Source organism: Heterodontus francisci, chromosome 7 (assembly GCF_036365525.1).
Source record: "Heterodontus francisci isolate sHetFra1 chromosome 7, sHetFra1.hap1, whole genome shotgun sequence".
Taxonomy (NCBI): domain Eukaryota; kingdom Metazoa; phylum Chordata; class Chondrichthyes; order Heterodontiformes; family Heterodontidae; genus Heterodontus; species Heterodontus francisci.
Window position 1 is genome coordinate 42,149,070 of NC_090377.1, and position 19,836 is coordinate 42,168,905.

Here is a 19,836-nt window from a genome sequence, read left to right on the forward strand (position 1 = left end):
GCATAGAATCTTGTTGACAAGAACCTATGGCTCATATCAGCTGAACGTGTATCAGATTCCATTGCTACCTATAATGTCAAGTCTCCTTGTGGCAGCACTGTAGAAACATAAATTATCATTTCTCCTAATGCTTAAGAGATCCTTGATGATCTATGAATAAAACACAATAGGAGAAAGTGCTTCCCACAATACATTTCCTTGTTAACCCTTGTGTTTTATCATTAATATAATTTTCATTATACAATCTACATATGTAAAGGCACATTCGCTTGATTGAACATCACATGGGTTGTTCCTTCTATTGTGTGTGTACTAGTTGAAACATTGATTATTATCTTAATGGTAACTATTTCTTATTCATTGAGCACAAGACTGTGAAAGGAGCAACATGTGAGACAGGTAGCATAACTGTTGTGTAGGAAACACCTGACTCCTTTTCAACCCTGACTAAAAATTGTTCATATGTCAACAACTATAAATTGCATAGTCGAATATTAAATTTGCAACCCACATCCACAAAGTTATTTAATGCAAGAATTACAGTTGAAGTCTGCACCCTGACAGTTTAACTATCTATTCTCACTCAGATTAACAGTTATTACATTAACTGTGTGGTCTTCTAATGGCAGATCCTTTTGAAACAAATAAATATATGCAGTATCTACAATTGGCCATTCGAAACAACATCACTAAATTTGCTGTGAGCAAATATTTAACTTCTGTCATAATGATTTATAGCTGGTCTAATTGACATTTTAGCTTTGACTTTGTTGTGAAATTTCTGATGACACTGTCAGTTGATTATTGTAGAGAGTGTAGCAGTACAGCAATACTGTAACATTGCTTCACATTGAGAGCTTAATGGATAAAAATTAATTTGAGCTGCAACTGAAATTCATTCATGTAAAAATATTTTAATTAGCAATGCTAATTAGGGCGGCACAGTGGCGCAGTGGTTAGCACCGCAGCCTCACAGCTCCAGCGACCCCGGTTCAATTCTGGGTACTGCCTGTGTGGAGTTTGCAAGTTCTCCCTGTGTTTGCGTGGATTTTCTCCGGGTGCTCCGGTTTCCTCCCACAAGCCAAAAGACTTGCAGGTTGGTAGGTAAATTGGCCATTATAAATTGCCACTAGTATAGGTAGGTGGTAGGGACCGGTGGGGATGTGGTAGGAATATGGGATTAGTGTAGGATTAGTATAAATGGGTGGTTGATGGTCGGCACAGACTCGGTGGGCCGAAGGGCCTGTTTCAGTGCTGTATCTCTAAACTAAACTAAAGCTTATTGATCAGTTCATCAAATTGTAATTTGAGTAGTTTTTCAGTATCTTTTGGTTATAAAACATGGAAATGTTCTATGCCTAGAAATAATGAAAATATGTAGTGTTAACTGTCCATAAGCATTTAAACGATGGGACACTTTAAGACTTTGTTCTGTTTTTGACATTTGTAACATGACGTATTACAGAGGGCAAACATAAAATCCTTTGGGACGACATGTCTGACGGTGCAGGTGTCTGAAGGGGGGAAGCTGAATTAAACTGTTAGAAGCAGATGGTTGCAGCGAGGTCAACAAAAAAAAACTAAAAATAGTATTTAATTGTAGTTTGTGTTGGAGTTGTGCATTATTTTCCATGTATCAGTGCTTTGTGTTGTTTTTGTAGTTAACTGCTTCCTCCCTTCCCGAGTAAGTTGATTGTGATTTCGCGACCATCATTGTTGTCTAATTTATGCATCTCAAGATAACAGATTAGGTTTACTGATCGTAACACAAATGGTAACTCATTCATTTTATGGATAACTGTTAATGGGTTACTATTGCAAAGCCTAGGCCAATATCTTCCAATGTAATTTGACCAATTATCCCAAGCCAATTTTTCTCACATTTTTGTATTGGCTAATTTGATGATTTAGGACAAGCACTTAGGATTTTGGGAGGGGGGGAGGGAAGCGAAGGAATACCCTGCAATTTTTCAGTTTCTGCACAGAGTATGCCCTTACACCATAATACTAATAGGCTTCTAGTTTAAAATTTGAAAACAAGATTCAATAACTATAATTGTTTAACCTCATGATCATGTTCACATATAAAATAATTTTTATATCTAGGAAGGAAGGGCTACAGTCAACCAAGATACAAGACTTGATAATCGAATAATTGACCTAAGGGTAAGCTAAATCTTATATGACGTTCTGACAAGGTCATTGACCTGAAACATTAACTCTGTTTCTCTCTGCACTGATGCTGCCAGACCTGCCGTGTATTCCTAGCATTTTCTGTTTTTATTTCAGGTTTCCAGCATCTGCAGTACTTTGCTGTTCCCTAAATCATATGTGGTTTAGCATCCTTCGTACTACCTGCTGGTAGCAGTAATCATAGATATTCTTTGCTATTGTATTTATTTTTGAATTGTCTACTTTATCTAAGTTGACTGTGCAGGTTTCGTCTCCATCACTACCTTGATCTTTATCCTGCAACATAATTTTATTAATTGAGTTGAGTTCATCTCACTGGTATTTTCTGTCACAAAATATGCAATGTTTACAATTTTTACTCTTGATAGTTACGCTGGTAACTTTTTATTTTCTACATATGCCTATTTACCTTGAAACAATCCATTAGTCTCAACTGGTGACTAATGTATTTTGGGTAGAGTTTTTCGATACCTTTACTGGTATCATCAATAAGTTGAGGAGTTTGTATGAATGTTTAACTTTATAACTTGGTAGCATGCTTACAAATATATCTTCAAGTTAGCTGACTACTGTCTATGGAAAGAGAAGTTGTTGTTAGACCTTAAGTATGGTACTATTAATTTAAGTAGACTGAAGTTCTGTTTTTAATAGCAATTATATCGCACTTGCAGCTTGCTGTGTAGATTTCAAGTGCTTATTGTCTAGAATTTTATTTTGTCTGTTTCTTTTTCCTGGAATTCAATATAGGATTCAAAGAATCAAGGCATAGATTAGATTGTTGCAGCAGTTATGTTCGTCCCAGGTGCTGTTTGCTAGGACTTGAGAGCATTATGTAGGCTGATAATCCTGTGTAGATATGAGGGGCTACAGCATTGTCTTTAGATGAGACATTTAAAGGTCCCTGCCGCCTGTTCAGGTGGTTGGGCAAGATCAGATGCCATGGTATAGGAAATTAGCGAGTTCTTCTGATTTCCTGACCAACATTTTTCCGAAACCAACATGGCCCAAAATTAAAACCGATTGAGTATGTCTTCATCTCATTGTAGGATGTTGTTGGCACATGATTGCTGTCAAGTTTTCTACAGAATGATCACGTCAATCCAAAAAGTAATTCATTGTGTGAGGAGATTGAGATGGTTTTGACTTGATATTCTATAAGTATTATTTATTTGCTATTATTTAAGGTATTTTGTTTTCATTTGTACCTGCCATTATCACTTTTTCCCTAACTTGGTTACTCACTTCAGCATCACCTAAAGTGAATAGATGAAACATTCCTCTTGATTTGAAACAGTTTTGTAACTGTTGTACACTGACAATATGATTTGTTTTAATTTTCTTACACTCTGTGGATCATGTTATTCTGATAGATTTGCTGGCATTCATTTTCTGGTGAACAATATTTCAAAATAGAAGTATTGTAACATTTGTTATACAGTGAAACCTGTACAAATGAACACTCCAAAAACGGGTACTTGCTGGCAGTCCCAAATAACTTGGGTCATTACAGCTACAAGCTGCCCCATGAAGCCATAGACACTCGCAAATTATGAACAACAGACAGCCTGCAATGCAGCAAGTCTGTTAACAACTTAAAACACGGGACATGAAGCTAAGTGCAAGGTGCCAGCGGGTGAGAAAAGAGGCTTTATGTAATGGAGCGTGCATCGCAGCAGAAAAACTGCTCTATCTCTGGGATTGAATGCTTGCACGGCTCTATGGTACAAAAACTGGAAACTGCCTAATGGGGGGGTTTGTGGTGGCCAGAATTGAGAACCCTGAAATTGTGGAATGCAGGTTGGGGGGGGTGGTGGGGTGTGTGGTTGCCTTGAAATCATTGTGGAGAGATGTGGAATAGGTGCTCAGTGGGGAGAGATGGAGAGAAAGAAAGAATGAACTTGCATTTATATAGTGTCTTTCACAACTTCTGGACATCACAAAGCGTTTTACAGATGATTGACTGTGTGGCAGCCAATTTTCACACAGCAAGATCCCACCAACAACGAGATAATGACTGGATAATCTGTTTTAGAGATGTTGGTTGAAGGATAAATATTGGCCAGGAATGCAGGGAGAATTCCCCTGCTGCTCTTTGAATAGTGCCATGGTTTCTCCTCTTCCCGCCCCCTCAGTTTTCCCCTCTCCACCTGCTCACAGATGACCTTCCGGTTCTTGCAACTACTCACACAATGGCTGCTATCACAAAATCATAAAGTAAGATTCTCAACTACAGGGGGCCCTACCTTTGTAAAGTAAATGTAATAACATTTGTAGAAGTCATGTAATCTGATATCTTGTGGTCTGTTGGGAAAGAGGAGTTCTTGAACAGGGCTCTGTAGGTCATTAATCCCTCAAATTTGGATAGAACCTGCTATTCACTGTGGCTCTACAGCAACCACCTTGCCCTGTGCAGCCTGCCAATATCGCAGATCCCAGGATCAGGCCATCCATCCCTCGAGGAAAATGACTCAACAAACAGTAAATGAGCTGAAATCACAATTGAGTACTTACTTTGCTTCACCTGAGTGCTTGTTTATAAGCAGCAAGCAGAAGCCAGCAGCTTCCCCCGCAAAGTGTAGAGGGTTATCACTGAAGCAAATTTTAGTGCTATAGAAGTTCAAAGTGCCAAGTGAGACCATTCAGCCCATCATGCTTTTGTAGCTCTTTGCTAAAGCAATCCAAATCTAATCCCACTGCTTTGTTCTCTCCCCATAGCCCTGTTATTCGTTTGTTTCAACTGTTTATCAACTCTTCGCTTCAAAGATCTCTGCCTCAGCAAATCATTATGGCAAAGCAGTCGATGCTCTAACAGTCTGCATTAAGAAAATTATTCCAGGACCTATCAATTTTAAATTGATAGATGACCACCTCTCACTTACTAGTCAGAGGAAATAACCTTTCACTACTGACCTCATCATAATCTTTCAGAATTTTAAAAACCTCTAGTAAATCACCTTGGCCTTCTCTGCTCAGTGGAAATAATTCCATTGTCTTAAATCCTACCTCAGAGGAGAAAATTTATCGTAACAGCTACTTGCATTTATATATTGCTTTTAACGTAGAAAAATGCCTCAAGGTACTTCATAAAGGTGTCAGTATAAACCAACGCCAAACCAAGGAAGGTAGGATTGGGCAGAATGGTTAGAACTTGGTTAAATGGATGGGTTTTAGGGAGGGTCTTAAAGGAGGAGATGGAGAGGCAGTGCAGCTTAGAAAGGCCATTCCAGAAACTGGGCTAGAAGATGTTAAGGGGCAAGGCCATTGAGGGATTTAGCTGCACATATGAGAATTTTTAATTTGACTTGTGGCTCTTCAAAGACTCAATTTGTTTCAGGGAGGACAAGGTTGATGAAGAATAGTATATGGGCAGAAGAGCGTTGGCTGAGCTGAAGTTTGTTGTGGATGAGGAATGAGAGACTGGCCAGGAGGGCACCAGAGTAATTGAGGCTTGTCATGACAAAGCAATCTGTGAGGGTCTCCGTGAAATGTGGACTGAGGTAGAGGCACAGGCAGACAGTGATCTTATTAAGGTGGACATACGGAGATATTGAGGTGGTTATCAAACGTGGAAGCTGACCCAGTATCTGTGGATAATGTGGCCAAGGGACAGCATGTTGATGACAAAAAGGAGGGGGCCATCTTGAGGAATTCTGGAGTGGCAGTCCAGTGCTGGAGATGATATGCCTATGAGCAGCTAGGTAAGAATGAAAGGAAATGCAGTCACATGAAGCTGGACAATGGAGGAGAGGGATGAAGAAGGATGGTGTTGGCAGTCATATTGAAAGTTGCAGAGAGGATGAGGAAGGAAAATGCATCATAATCACAGTCACAAAGGATGTTGTTCACGACTTTCGTTGTTGGGGGGGAGGGTGGACAGCAGTCTGTCTGGAGGGATTTAAACAGGGAATTGCGGTTGACATAGACATGGAGATGGGAGGGGACCTTGGAGAGGAAAGAGATGTTGGAGATGGGGTAGTGGTTAGCAAGGTCAGAGAAGTTGAGGTTGGATTTTTTGAAGAAGTGGAGGATGGCAGTGATTTTGAAAGGGATGGGGACAGTATCTGAGAAAAGGAAACCATTTACAATATTAGCTAGCATTGAAGCCAGGAAATTAAGTTAGATGGTCAGGCGTTTATTGGGAGTTGAGTCACAGGAACCAGGAGGTAGGCCTCGTGGACTAGATGAGCTTGGAAAGGGCTTTCCAAAGGGAGGTTCTTGAGAAACTAAATAGGGATGGGGTTTTAAGGCTAGATTGAGGGGAACGAGTTTAACTTAATGGGCAAAAGGATGGGTAAAGTTGCTGAGGCAGTTGAATGCATGGTTCCCTTTCTTACTGATAAATTTTATGAACTATTTGCATTTGTTAAAGATGAGGGTGGGGGTTTATGGAGGGAGATACAGTTGGGCACACCACTTACAAAACCCATTATCCCTAACCCTTTATTTTCTGTCTGCTAACCAACTTTCTGCCATGTTTTTCTTGCAGTGTCCCTGAATTTCTTTACCAAGCCCCCTGCAAGATGCGTTATCAAAAATGCATGAACTCTACAGTCCCTGTATCTATACAATGGAGCTCCTCTCCAAAAAAATAATTCTATTAAATTTGCCAAACACAACTAGCATTTAATCTTTGCTGGGTGTTTTTCATTATTCTATGCGTGTCTAACTGTTGAATATTTGATCTCAAATTCTTGAGTCTAGTAATTTGTCCACAACTGACATTAGACTCAGCGGTATGGTTACCTTGATTTTCCTTCTTTCCTGAAAGGTGTAATGATGGCTAGCCTTGAGTCCCCGGTTACAATTTGCATGTTTCAAGAGCATTGTAACATTGTGGTCAATATTTCTGCACTTTCTTCTCCAACCTCCTTCAACAGCCTAGCGTGCACACCATAAGTGCCATGTCCACAATCTGTTCTGTTAATCTTTTCAGAACCAGTTCCTTTTCATTGATATAACAAACAATGTTCCATATCTTTCTCTAGTAAACCTCCATTCACAACCACTGTCATGTATAGACCTGTTGCAAAATATCTCATCCTCCACAAATAGACTCCTTCTGTCATCACTGAGTAATCCTACCTTTCTTCAACAATTCATTTACCTTAAAAATGCTTGGAAACATCCTTATTACTTTCTCTTATAATTGCTTTTAGCCCTTTTCATGTCTACACTACACTTTCTCTATTCACAATTTTCTTTGGTGTTGTTAACCCTGTTTTTATCATATGCACCCCATTTAAATTTTGGATTTAATCTATTTATTCATGGAACTCTATCCTCTGTACTGCTTTTTGCCTAGTAGCAATATATCTGTTTTGTACTAACCCAATCTCATATTTGAAGATTCTCTCCTGAAAATCCATTATTTTGTTTGCTGACTCTCCTGCCCAGTTAAATTGGGAATGATCCCTCCCTACCGAGCTGAAGTTTACACTTTCCAAAGAAAATGTACGGGGTTGGGAGGGGCGATTAAAAGGGTCTTCTCATAAATAGTTGACACTAAGTACAAGACAGTACTGTCACTGTATGACTTGAGTAAGCCAAAAATATATTATGTATAGTAGAATGATTGTATCGGGATCATATGGCGTTTATGGTGTTCATTTGTTCTACTTAATTGTTGAGTAGTGAAACTGTGTGTTTTCATTAGCTCAATGACAACTTGTGTTTGTGTGGTTATGAAAGGAAATCATGCATATTTTATCTTCTATAATTGTGTATGTCGATAATTAGACATGTGAATCTTTCACATTTCTTATACCAGTACATGAATGTTATGTTTATTGTAATTATACTTTTCACTTAGACACCTCTCATTAAGTCAGCAGCTAATGTCCTACATGTCATGTCTTAGGGTGGTGAGACAAAACTTAGATAATCTTTTGGACTTTGGTGATGCACTGAGCGCAGCCAAGCTTTCACTGACTGAATGGGAGGGAAGGGAAACTGTGGTTGACTCAAACTAGTCTGTTGTCACAAACCTAACTGGTGGACACCTAAAGAGAAATAAGACGGTCTATCTAACCCCTTGGCTGGGAATAGTGACTAGCTTGCATATTTGAAGAGAGATGGCAGTACAAAAGTGGGCAAAAAATATTATAATTATCAATTTTGCAAGACACTTCTTGGACTAACTTGTCATTGTCGTTGTAGTTAGGGCTGAGACTTTTGAAAGATTTTTTTAATGTAGCTTCATGAATTCTGCCCTTCCTAATTGGCCAGAAACTGCTACATCTGTAACACTAGCCACTTTTGGTTTTCAAAAAAAATTCCAACAAATTTTAGAGACTATCAAGATCGCAAGTTTACAGATGACATTATTACACTAGCTAATGTTGTAAAACTGTTCTAATAAAATACTTGATCATAGTTATATTAGAGCCTATGGAAAATGAACCAGCTTATGAACCTAAATGATTAGGTAACTGGTCTTAAGATTTTTTTCCTAAATCTCAGTAGTAACTATTACAATCAGCACCCATGCAACAAACTTACCTCCTTGAATGACTTTATTGCAGACAGTGACCAGTCAATCTATCTTCCGACTGCAAGCTGGTGTATGCCAACTATTCCGGGAAACACTAACCAAAAAGGAATTTGTTGAAGTCCAGACTCCCAAAATTATCTCAGGTACATAGAGTTTTATTTTACTTTTGTGATCTAGTCATAAATATTTCAGCTGTGTATGTAATGATGTACAAAGGAATTTAGAACATGCTACATTGTAAACATGTAAGGATAAAAGTAAATTGCAAACATATTGGGCTGAATTTTACCAGCCCTTCGATGTCGGGGGTTGTGGCGAGGGGGCCAGTAGAATACTTGCAGGAGTGGCCCGCCACGACCCTCTGCTGAGAAGGCGCTGTCGCATTTTACCAGCGGCAGCGAGGCCTCGACTCTGTCACCATACACCACTGGCCCTGTTCAGTAAGCTTAGCTCCCTCTATGTATGCAAAGTTTGATACAAATTTGAAAACTCTGCTGATGGTGTAGTGTTATAAAATGTGAACACCATGCAAAATTGTACTTGTTTGATCGTATTAGCTGCAGTCAGTTTGTAAAGCTAACCATTTTTAGCTACTTGCCTCAAGTGTTATCAGGAGCCCTAAATCATAGTTTCAAGGTTTTCAGCTTGACTGCATATCTAGCAAAACTTTTGCAATTTTCTTAATCCCAAATGATACCCATTGGTATTACATATCTGAAGCGTTTGGAAAAGGTTGTTAACAAGTTTACATAATTGTAACTGCTGTTTCAAATAACTTGTTAAATTATATAAATTGGTTATCTTGCAGTGAGGAAAAGAGAAATTGCAAACTACTGTGCAGAGATATGCAAAAATTTGTGATCAGATAGTATCTGGAATGTCCTGTTACGCAAAGCAGATGTTTGCATAAAATTGTTGTACTGACAAAAATTATGCTCACGGCAAAAGAAAAAAGCCCTTGAAACTTTTAATCTAGTACAATGAAAAGTGATGCCCATAGTTGTATTTATTACGTAAACCTGTGCAATTATCAGTACTAAAAAATTGTTTATAATTTGGCAAATACTCATTTTAATACGTAGTTCTCTTAAGTAAACCTAACTTTTCTAAGCCTGTAAGAAATGAGGTAGAAAAAGAAGTCCTACGTTAAATTTGGAGCAACGTTAATAGATTGGATCATATGATCATCCAGGCCAATCAATGGTACAATGTGTGCCAGAGGTGTATTTGCAGTTTTATTTTTCACCCAGCCATTTTGTGATGTGTCATATTTAAACTTATAGGGATCATAAATATCGCCAATATTTAAAAATATTAGTCTGTCTTTTTGATTCATTTTTCATCCAGTATGAATCATATAAAACAAATTTGTCATGAGAGTTGGTTTCAGTAACCTATTTGTTGCTTGCACTTAACTTTGCACTTTTCAGTGCGGCTCAATGGCTTATTGTGGCTAATACAACACTGCCCTCTGGTGTCAATCCTGTTTGAGCGGTTATTCATGAAATCTCTTGAGAGTCGGTTTTCTGCTCAGTGCAGTAATTAGTGAGCTTGCAAGTGAAGAGGCTCCTCCTGTTGGCTGCTTTTTCTTTGGAAAAGCGATGGTCAGTAGGTCTGGCATACAAGGCAGCAATGACCTGATGTATGCAATGGTGTATTGCAGATTTACTGTTGTTACCTGAGGCAACTTGAAAGGAGGCAGTTGTGTGGAAGTTTGTGGCAATAGTTGCCTCTATAGGCTGTTGCAGTCTTGGATGAAGTTTGCAGATTGGACTGCAGGAAATGACAAAGCCATCTGATAGAGTGAGCAGAGAAGGCAAAGTTGCTCAGATATGACTCCATCACACAGTTACTTAGGTTATTGACCCATCTCCTTAAAAAAGAAAGACTTGCATTTATATAGCACCTTTTATGACCACATGACATCTCAAAGCGCTTTACCATCAATTAAGTACTTTTTGAAGTGTAATCACTGTTGTACTGTAGGAAACGTAGCAGCCGATTTGCACACAGCAAGCTCCCACGAGCAGCAATGTATAATGACTAGATTGTCTATTTTATTCATGTTGATTGAGCAATAAATGATGGTCAGCACACTGGGGAGTATAACTGCCCTGCTTTTCTTCTTCGAAATAGTGCCACAGGATCTTTTACATCCACCTGTAAGGGTAGTGAGGGCCTCGGTTTAACATCGCATCCGAAAGACGGGGTCAAAGCAATCAGGTCAGGCCACCCCTGATGCTGATGCACCTACCTCTGTGCATTCCTCTGGAAATCCGCATCTTCTAGCTCACTGCGTGCAAGAGAAGTGTCCTACTTATCAGAATGGGGTGTTTGAATTGAGAATATAACTCCCTTTCAGTCAAAATGAAAGTAATTCAAATAAAACAGAAAATGTAGGGGAAAAAAGCAAAATCGCCCTGAAAAATTGTGACTGACTAAATTAAACAAATGCAAACCAAAAAGGAGTACCAGCTCACAGTTTTTCGTATCAATTAAACACAACTTTAAGAAGCTTTCAAAGGAGAACGAACAAGCATGCATCTATGTAGCACCTTTCACAGCCACTGAAACACTTTTGGACTGTATTCGCTTGTGTAGTGTGTCAGCCCTTTTGCACGCAGCAAAAGGCAGGAAATGAGCTTGCAATGCATCTGTTTAAAATGTGCATTCAGCAATGATGTGTCTCACAGAATTTGTGAGAAAGGCAAGCTCTGCCTTATTTACATGTTTTTTAAACATTTATTGAGACCTTAGCACACCATGAGAACAACCTGACCAGAAAATAACAGGCAACACAAGTCTGATGCAGAATTGGCTTGAAGCTTTCTCACACAATCTCCTCCTTCCCACCCCCACTTCCTTTGTGTGCTCGGGTTGTTTGCGAACCACCATTAAATTATCCCTTAAATCCTTAATCTAACATGAGCAACCATGATGTGGTTCATTATTTTAATATAGTCAAATGTGTGAGTAATCTAAATATTTCCCTATTTATAAAAATCTTTGTTTTTAGTATATTAATTTGTGGTCTCTGCATTCCAAAGGTACTATATCTATAGGTGTTTCAGTCAAGTTAGGTTACAAGACCTCTCAAATGGAACCTACAGTTAATTCCCAAGGAGATGTGTTGGGACTGAAAATGTTGATAGAAACCTATTTTTAATTTTTTTTAATTAATCATGATTATGGCGATGTAAATGTTCAATTGTGGAATTTAAAAATCTACTGATTTTCTTGCAGCTGCCAGCGAAGGAGGGGCCAATGTATTTACTGTGTCCTATTTTAAAACCAGTGCTTACCTGGCTCAATCACCACAGCTTTACAAGCAAATGTGTATTTGTGCAGACTTTGACAAAGTATTTTGCGTTGGACCTGGTGAGTCTTTTTTGTTCTGTACTCTCTGTCCTTTAAGCGCTATAACTATGGGAGGATTTGGGTTGGTTAGGAGGGTTCTATCACTGGTGCCGCAAATTTATAGATGGCAATAAAATAGTTAAAAACCAAGCTATTTCATGCGCTATTTTTGTATGTTATCTGTTGATGCAGCATTTTCAGATTGTATAGATATTATAAAGAACTTCTGCTTATAAACTAGGATCTTAATCATTTTATATTGTATAAATAACAGATGACTTCGTGTCAGCAGTTCTGATGCACATTATTGAAATGTTCCAGTATTCTGAAACTCTTTATTTTGGGTTTACAGCTGCACTGGCGCAATCACCCGCAACTTTTTAAAGGCATGCAGATGTTCCATATTCCCTTCGTCCTTATCTGCCTTTTCAGTTTTAGTGATTTCATTTTGCAGTACTTCACATTCACAGAAATCACAAAATTGTTACAGCGCAGAAGGAGGCCATTCGGCCCATTGTGTCCAGACCGGCTGTTCGAATGAGAAATTTACTTAGCGCCATTCCCCCGCCTTCTCCCCGCAACCCTGCACATTATTCCTTTTCATGTAACAGTCTAATGCCCTTTTTTGAATGCTTCAATTGAACCTGCCTCCACCACACTCTCAGGCAATGCATTCCAGACCTTAACTACTCATTGCGTGAGATTTTCCTCATGTTGTTTTTGCTTTTTTTACCAATTACTTTAAATCTGTGCCCTCTCGTTCTTGACCCTTTCACAAGTGGGAACAGTTTCTCCCTATCTACTCTGTCCAGACCCTCATGATCTTGAATACCTCTATCAAATCTTCTCTCAGCCTTCTTTTCTCCAAGGAAAACATTCCTAACTTCTCCAGTCTGTCTTCATAACTAAAGTTCCTCATCCCTGGAACCATTCTCATGAATCTTTTCTGCACTCTCTCCAATCCCTTCACATCTTGCAGAAAGTGCGGGGCCCAGAACTAAACGCAATATTCCAGCTGAGGCCGAACTATGGTTTTATACAAGTTTTAACATAACATCCTTGCTCTTGTACTCTATGCCCCTATTAATAAAGCCCAGGATACTGTATGCTTTATTGACCGCTCTCTCAATCTGTCCTGCCACCTTCAATGACTTATGCACATGTACGCCCTGGACCCTCTGCTTCTGCACCCACTTTAGAATTGTACCCTTTATTTTATATTGACTCAGCATGTTCTTCCTACCAAAATGTATCACTTCACATTTCTCCGCTTTGAACTTCATCTGCCACCTGTCTGCCCACACCACCAGCTTGGCTGTGTCCTTTGAGTGCTACACTATCCTCCTCACAGTTCGCAATGCTTCCAAGTTTAATATTACCAATATACTTTGAAATTGTGCCCTGTACACCAAGGTCTAGGTCATTAATATATATCAGGAAGAACAAGGGTCCCAACACTGACCCCTGGGGAGCTCCACTACAAACCTTCCTCCAGCCCGAAAAGCATCCATTAACCACTACTCTTTGTTTTCTTTCACTTAGCCAATTCCGTATCCATGTTGCTACTGTCCCGTTTATTCCATGAGTGATAACTTTGCTCGCAAGTCTTTTGTGTGGCAATGTATCAAATGCCTTTTGGAAGTCCATGTACACCACATCAACTGCATTGCCCTCATCAACCCTCTCTGTTACCTCTTCAAAAGAAAACTCCAGCAAGTTAGTTAAACATGATTTTCCCTTAAGAAATCTATGCTGGCTTTCTTTAACCCACATTTGTCCATGTGACTATTAATTTTGTCCCAAATTATTCTTTCTAGAAGTTTCTCCACCACTGATGTTAAATTGACTGAGTGACTTGTAGTTGCTGGGCTTATCTTTACACCCTTTTTTGATCAAGGGTGTAACATTTTCAATTCTCCAGTCCTCTGGCACCACCCCCCACCCTCCCACCCTCCCAAGTCTAAGGAAGGCTGAAAAATTACAGCCAGTGCCTCTGCAATTTCCACTCTCACTTCCCTCAGTATCCTCGGATGCATCTCATTCAGTCCTGGTTCCTTATCCACTTTAAGTACAGATAAGCTATCCAATGCCGCCTCCTTATCAATTTTAAACCCTTCTAGTGTCTGAATTACCTCCTCTTTCACCATTGCCTGGGTCACATCTTCTTCCTTAGTAAAGACAGATGCAAAGTATTCATTTACTACCTCAGCTATGCCCTCTGCCTCCATGCATAAATCCCCTTATGCTCCCCAATCGGCCGCACTCTTTTTTTTACTATTTATATGTCTATAGAAAACTTTGGGATTCCCTTTAATATTAGCTGCTTGTGTCTTTTCATAGACTCTCCTTGCTTCTCTTATTTGCTTTTTCCTCTCTGAAACTTCTATATTCAGCCTGAATCTCAATAGTATTTTCCAGCTGGCATCTGTCATAAGCACACTTTTTCTACTTTCTCTTTTGTCATCCAAGAGGCTCTGGATTTGTTAACTCTACCTTTCCCTTTCAAGGGAACATACCTTGACTGTGCCTGAACTATCTCCTCTTTGAAGGCAGCCCATTGTTCAATTCCTTTTTTTTTCAGACAAAGCTTAACTGTCCATTATGTTGCAATACTATCAATTTATATATATGACCATATTATATCCTAATTAGTTTTGAATTTTAGAAAATGACCATGCATTAAGTTTACCATGTTTTTCACAGTGTTCCGAGCTGAGGACTCCAACACACATCGCCACTTGACTGAGTTTGTTGGGTTGGATATTGAGATGGCATTTAATTACCACTATCATGAGGTGGTGACAGAAATTGCTGAAACTCTGGTACAGATTTTCAAGGGTTTGAGAGATAGGTAAAATAACTTTTGTCTACATTCTGTTAGTTTATTTCTTCCCATATTTTCAGTTTATTTCCCCTTTATTGAGGTTGTTGTGTGGGAGGATGAACGTATAATTTGAATGTTTGGAAGGGAAAATGTGCTTGCTGAAATGTTCAGTGATACCCTTACATGATGCAATAACTTGAATATAATGCTGCATTCCAACTTATTGAATTACTCAGTAGTGGCAATCTTGTCTGAGGCAGTAGCTTCTAATCCCACGTCATGGACTTTACAGAATTCTAGAACGGTTACAACACAGAAGGAGGCCATTCGGCCTGTTGAGTCCATGCCGGCTCTCTCCAAGAACAATTCAGCTCGTCCCACTTCCTCAACATTTCCCCATAACCCTGCTAATTTCTTTTCAAGTGCTCATCCAATTCCCTTTAGAAGGCCACAATTGAATCTGCCTCCAACACCACCTCAGGCAGTGCATTCCAGATCCTACACACTTACTGCATAAGAAAAAAAAATTATGTTGTCTTTGGTTCTTTTGCCAATTGTTAAGAGTAACTTCTAAGCCTGTTTGTGAAGAAGACAAGGACACTGTTCATTGCTTGCCTCAGAGCTTACTTCTCCACTCCTAACACCACCCAGCCAGTGGCTGATTGGCTTTTCTATAGTTAATTGTACTCAGATGTATGTATAATCAGCATCCAACACGTGTTCACCCTTTAACCTTCAACTACTTGGTCATAGAGTTATACAGCACAGAAATAGGCCCTTCGGCCCATCGTATTTAACATCGATTAACAGAACTTATTAGACACTAACAGATTCCTCTCTTTTCTTTAAATACATATACGTATCTTTTCATTTTTTTAAATTTCCACCTTTTCCTAACTCATCATAACACAACACAGCCGAGGACATCCAACAATTTCTTTGAACAAGTACCCCTCTTTGTAAAACAATCCGACAACTGATGACATACGCGACCCATTTTATTTTGGAAATTTCTTTTTTTTCCCCAACATTTCTTTTATACTCGGATCAATTCTCAACCTCTTTTCTGTGACATTTTTTGGCGAATGGACATTGTCCCAGAGAGAATAGTTATCTGTATAGCATTTTGTAGGAAAATTTTCTCCCGATTGCCCCTTATACATGAGTCCCTTTAAAATGCATACCCATATCTATAGATTCCATCAGTGCAAAAGTCTCAGCAGCTAAGGTGCTTTTAACTATCCTCATTCTTCCTACTGAAATGTGTCACTTCACATTTCTCTGCATTAAATTTCATCTGCCATGTGTCCACCCATTGTGATTCTGCAATAATCTAGGCTAAAATTTCTCTCCAGTATGGAGTGTCTCGCATTGTCAGAGGTACTGCCTTTTGAGATGAGTTATTAAATCAAGGCCTCATCTGCCTGTTTATGATGGCACTGTTTGAGAAACTGAGAGAATTCTCCAGTGTTGTTCGTCAACATTTCTCCCTCAGCCGACAATTTGCATTTAAACCCTTAAAACATAAATCGGAGCAAGCGTAGGCCACGCAGTCCCTCAAGCTTGCTCTGCCGTTCAATAAGATCATGGCTGGTCTTTGACCTAAACTCCACTTGTTGCTGAATCCTCAAATTCCCTTAGAGTCTGAAAGTCTACCGATCTCAGCCTTGAACATATTCAACAATTGTGCATTCACAGCACTCTGGGGTAGAGAATTTCAAAGATTCACAATTGTTGAGTAAAGAAATTTCTCTTCATCTCAGTCCTAAATGACTGACCCCTTATCCTGAGACTATGCCTCCTAGTTCTAAACTTTCCAGCCAGGGAAACAGCCTCTCAGCATCTATTCTGTCAAGCTCTCTCAGAAATTTATGTTTCAATGAGATCATCTGTCACTCTTCTAAAAAGCTAGGGAATGTAGGCCTAATCTACTCAATCTCTCCTCCCTCCCGCTCGTTCACCCCCCCCTGCTCGTTTACCCCCCCCCACCTTCCCGCTCGTTCCGAGGAAGGACTGAGAAGGAGGATGAATTAGAGTGGGTAAATTCAGTGCCAAATCAGGTACGAAAGAGAAATAGAAAGAAGGAAAGAAAGATTGAATTAAGAGAAATAAAAAAGATACAGAAAGGAAAAGTAAGAAAAAACTTAAAACATTTTTAAATCTCCGAAAGCAATTGAGAACCTGAACAACAAAGACACCATACTTATGATTGTTCACTTTCTGGGAAAGAGGTTGATTGGCAGTCATCAACAATTATCACATTTAAAAAGGTGTTTATGTTGTTAATTATTCAACTTGACTTTCTGTAGTAACTTTAATGGGCAATTAATGTACACATGCAAAAACCTGCTGAAAATCACTGAAGGTTAAGGGTGGGATCCCATGTTCGCAAAGGTAATGGTGGAGCGATGCAAATCTGCCAGCAACTTCCGGCAAATCACAAGATATCCCTTCCTCACTGCAAGTCGCTGGCCAACCAGCATGATCGTAATGACATGTGTTGTTTCTTTTTGAACACAGTTTTGCCCATTGTAAAGAATTTCAGCTGCAGAAAATTTTAGTACAGCACTTTCCCTTTTTTTTAGCGGCCAGATATAAAAATGATTTAAAATACTGTATTTACATCTGTACTAGGATGTTGTCCCCTTTACAAGTGCCTGCTTTTAAAGGAGCTTTATCCTGTATCTAATCCATGCTGTGCTTGGTCTGGGAGTAATTGATGCAGTCACTGGATGCCAGTATTGGAAATTATTCAGGTCCATGTAAAATTGACACAGGTACAAATCTCTCCAAAAAAAAAAAAGACAAAAATAAATTGGGACATTGCATTCCACTCAGTTTGTTGTAGATATTTGACCAGCCATTAGTTAAAAGTTCATAAAAATTGATGGGCATTTTATAGTTTACAGTTTGCTTCCCCTTACAGCTAAAACTAGCAGCAATAACTGAAAGCTAATAGTTAATTGAAAAAAATCAATACATTTTAACTGTAATCCAAAACTGTATGATGTGATAGTAAAGCATTAATTCATTGCATTGTTAAAACTGAACAGGTATCAGACTGAGATTCAAACAATATGTAAACAATACCCATGTGAACCTTTTAAGTTCTTGGAACCAACTCTGAGGCTGGAATTTCCTGAAGCTGTGGCCATGCTGAAGGAAGCTGGTGTGGAGATGGGTGATGAAGAGGATTTGAGGTAAAGATAAGAATTAAACTTTTTTGTTTAAGTAGATTCATAGTAAGAACTTAACATGATATTCTGTATTAATGGCACTATAAATAATGGACTGAATTTTAACGGCCCCTCGACACCGTGGATCACGGCATGGGGGCCGGTAAAATTCTGCGGGGAGATGCCCGCCCTGACCCACGACGTTGAGAAGGGCCCACTGCAAATTACTGGTGGCGGGGGGACCTCGGTGCAGCTCCCCCCGTTGCTCGGGGCAGCACCCTAATAAACATAAGTAAAACAGTACTTACCTCTGTAGATTATGCAGCCCGTCGCCTCTCCTGCGCGCATCCAGATTTTACTTTGAACGGGCGGCTGTCACGTGCCGTCCCGCTAATGAACAGAAAAGCCGGCGAGTCCTTAGAGGCAAAAGGTTTCGCAATGGAACGTAAGTTCCATTTTCAGGGATCTCTCTCTGCATTCTTAAAGGGAGGAGAGTGGGGGGATTACAGGGGTCTCATTCTGCATACTGGAAGGGAGGAGGGGGGAATTATAGGGGTCTCAGCTCTGCATTCTTAAAGAGAGGAGGAAAGGGGTCTGGGTTTACTGGAGGGAAAGCTCTGCAGGCGTGAAGGGAGGTACTGTACCCCCTCCCTCCGTAAACAATGTACGCTTTGCGTTTGTTGTGTTTGTGAAGGAGCAATAGCATTCTAGTCACCCTCTGTGTGTGGAGGGTGCCAGATAGGGTAGGAGCGTTAAGGTTATATGGATGGTGGGGGCAGTCGATTCAGCTGGTAGGATCTTGATGTGGTCTTGCTGTGCCACTCTGAGTGTCGGCCAAGATGGGCAATGCTATGGCACAATACATAGTTGATCCATGAAAGCACCTGATGTACCCGTCAACACCAATCCCTGCCCTGTTAGGAACTTTCGAATTAATGATGGGTTCAACTTTATTTATCACATGGAAATAGGTATGGCTCATCCTACATTGTGTGATCCTCTGCTCCTGAGGATCTGTATGCGCCAGAGGCAAAATCAGCAGGCAGATGCGATCCACGTAGAGGCCCTCGGTCATGCGCAGCAGCCCCCAAGGGAAGCTCGCCATTGCGATTGTCGTGCATCTACAGGCCCCACGTGACATGTCATCAGATGTCCGAGCACCAATGTCAGAGGCGACTGTGCATGTAGAGAGGGTGGTGACATGTCTCTGTGCCCTGCTCAAAGATGACCTGCAGCCCATGGGCTTCAGTAGACATTCTATGCCTTTGCTCCTCATAGTGGCAGCGGTTCTCAAGCTTGACGCCTATGCAGCTTTTCAGGGGCCCTTCAGAGACTTTTGTGAGGTCACAGTGCACTGTTGCATCAGGGAGGTCACCGATGCCCTGCACCCGAGGGCCAGTGAGTATGTCCGCTTCTGGATGGACTGTCACAGCCAGGCCCAGAGGGCTATCAGTTTCAACACCATTGCCGGAGAACCATAGAGTTTAATGTTCATAGACTGCACTCGTGTGGCCATCACGCTTCCCGCCAGGCTACCACCTGCAGATGTCACCATTAAAGAAATCCTCTCAAACTAGGTGAAGCTGGTATGTGATCACCGGAGATGCTTCATGCAAACCTGTGACCACTTCTCAGGCAGCTGCCATGACACCTGGGACCTGCGCCAGTCCCAGCTGCCATCGCTGTTCACAGATGGAGGGGTTGCTTCTTGGAGATGAGGGCTATCCTTTGCAGAGATGGCTGCTGACACCAGTGAGAGACCCCACCACTGCTGCAGAGGAGAGATACAATGCCAG

The 19,836-nt window shown here is 40.3% G+C and overlaps 1 protein-coding gene across 1 annotated transcript in view; it reads left to right on the forward strand.

The window, feature by feature from the left end:
• dars1 (aspartyl-tRNA synthetase 1) overlaps positions 1-19,836 on the forward strand; it is a 74,358-nt gene that overhangs the window by 45,175 nt on the left and 9,347 nt on the right. The window contains exons 9-13 of the mRNA XM_068035039.1: positions 2,107-2,166; positions 8,715-8,826; positions 11,927-12,061; positions 14,744-14,891; positions 17,918-18,064. Coding sequence (XP_067891140.1) covers positions 2,107-2,166; positions 8,715-8,826; positions 11,927-12,061; positions 14,744-14,891; positions 17,918-18,064 — 602 coding nt within the window. The remainder of the gene's footprint in view (positions 1-2,106; positions 2,167-8,714; positions 8,827-11,926; positions 12,062-14,743; positions 14,892-17,917; positions 18,065-19,836) is intronic.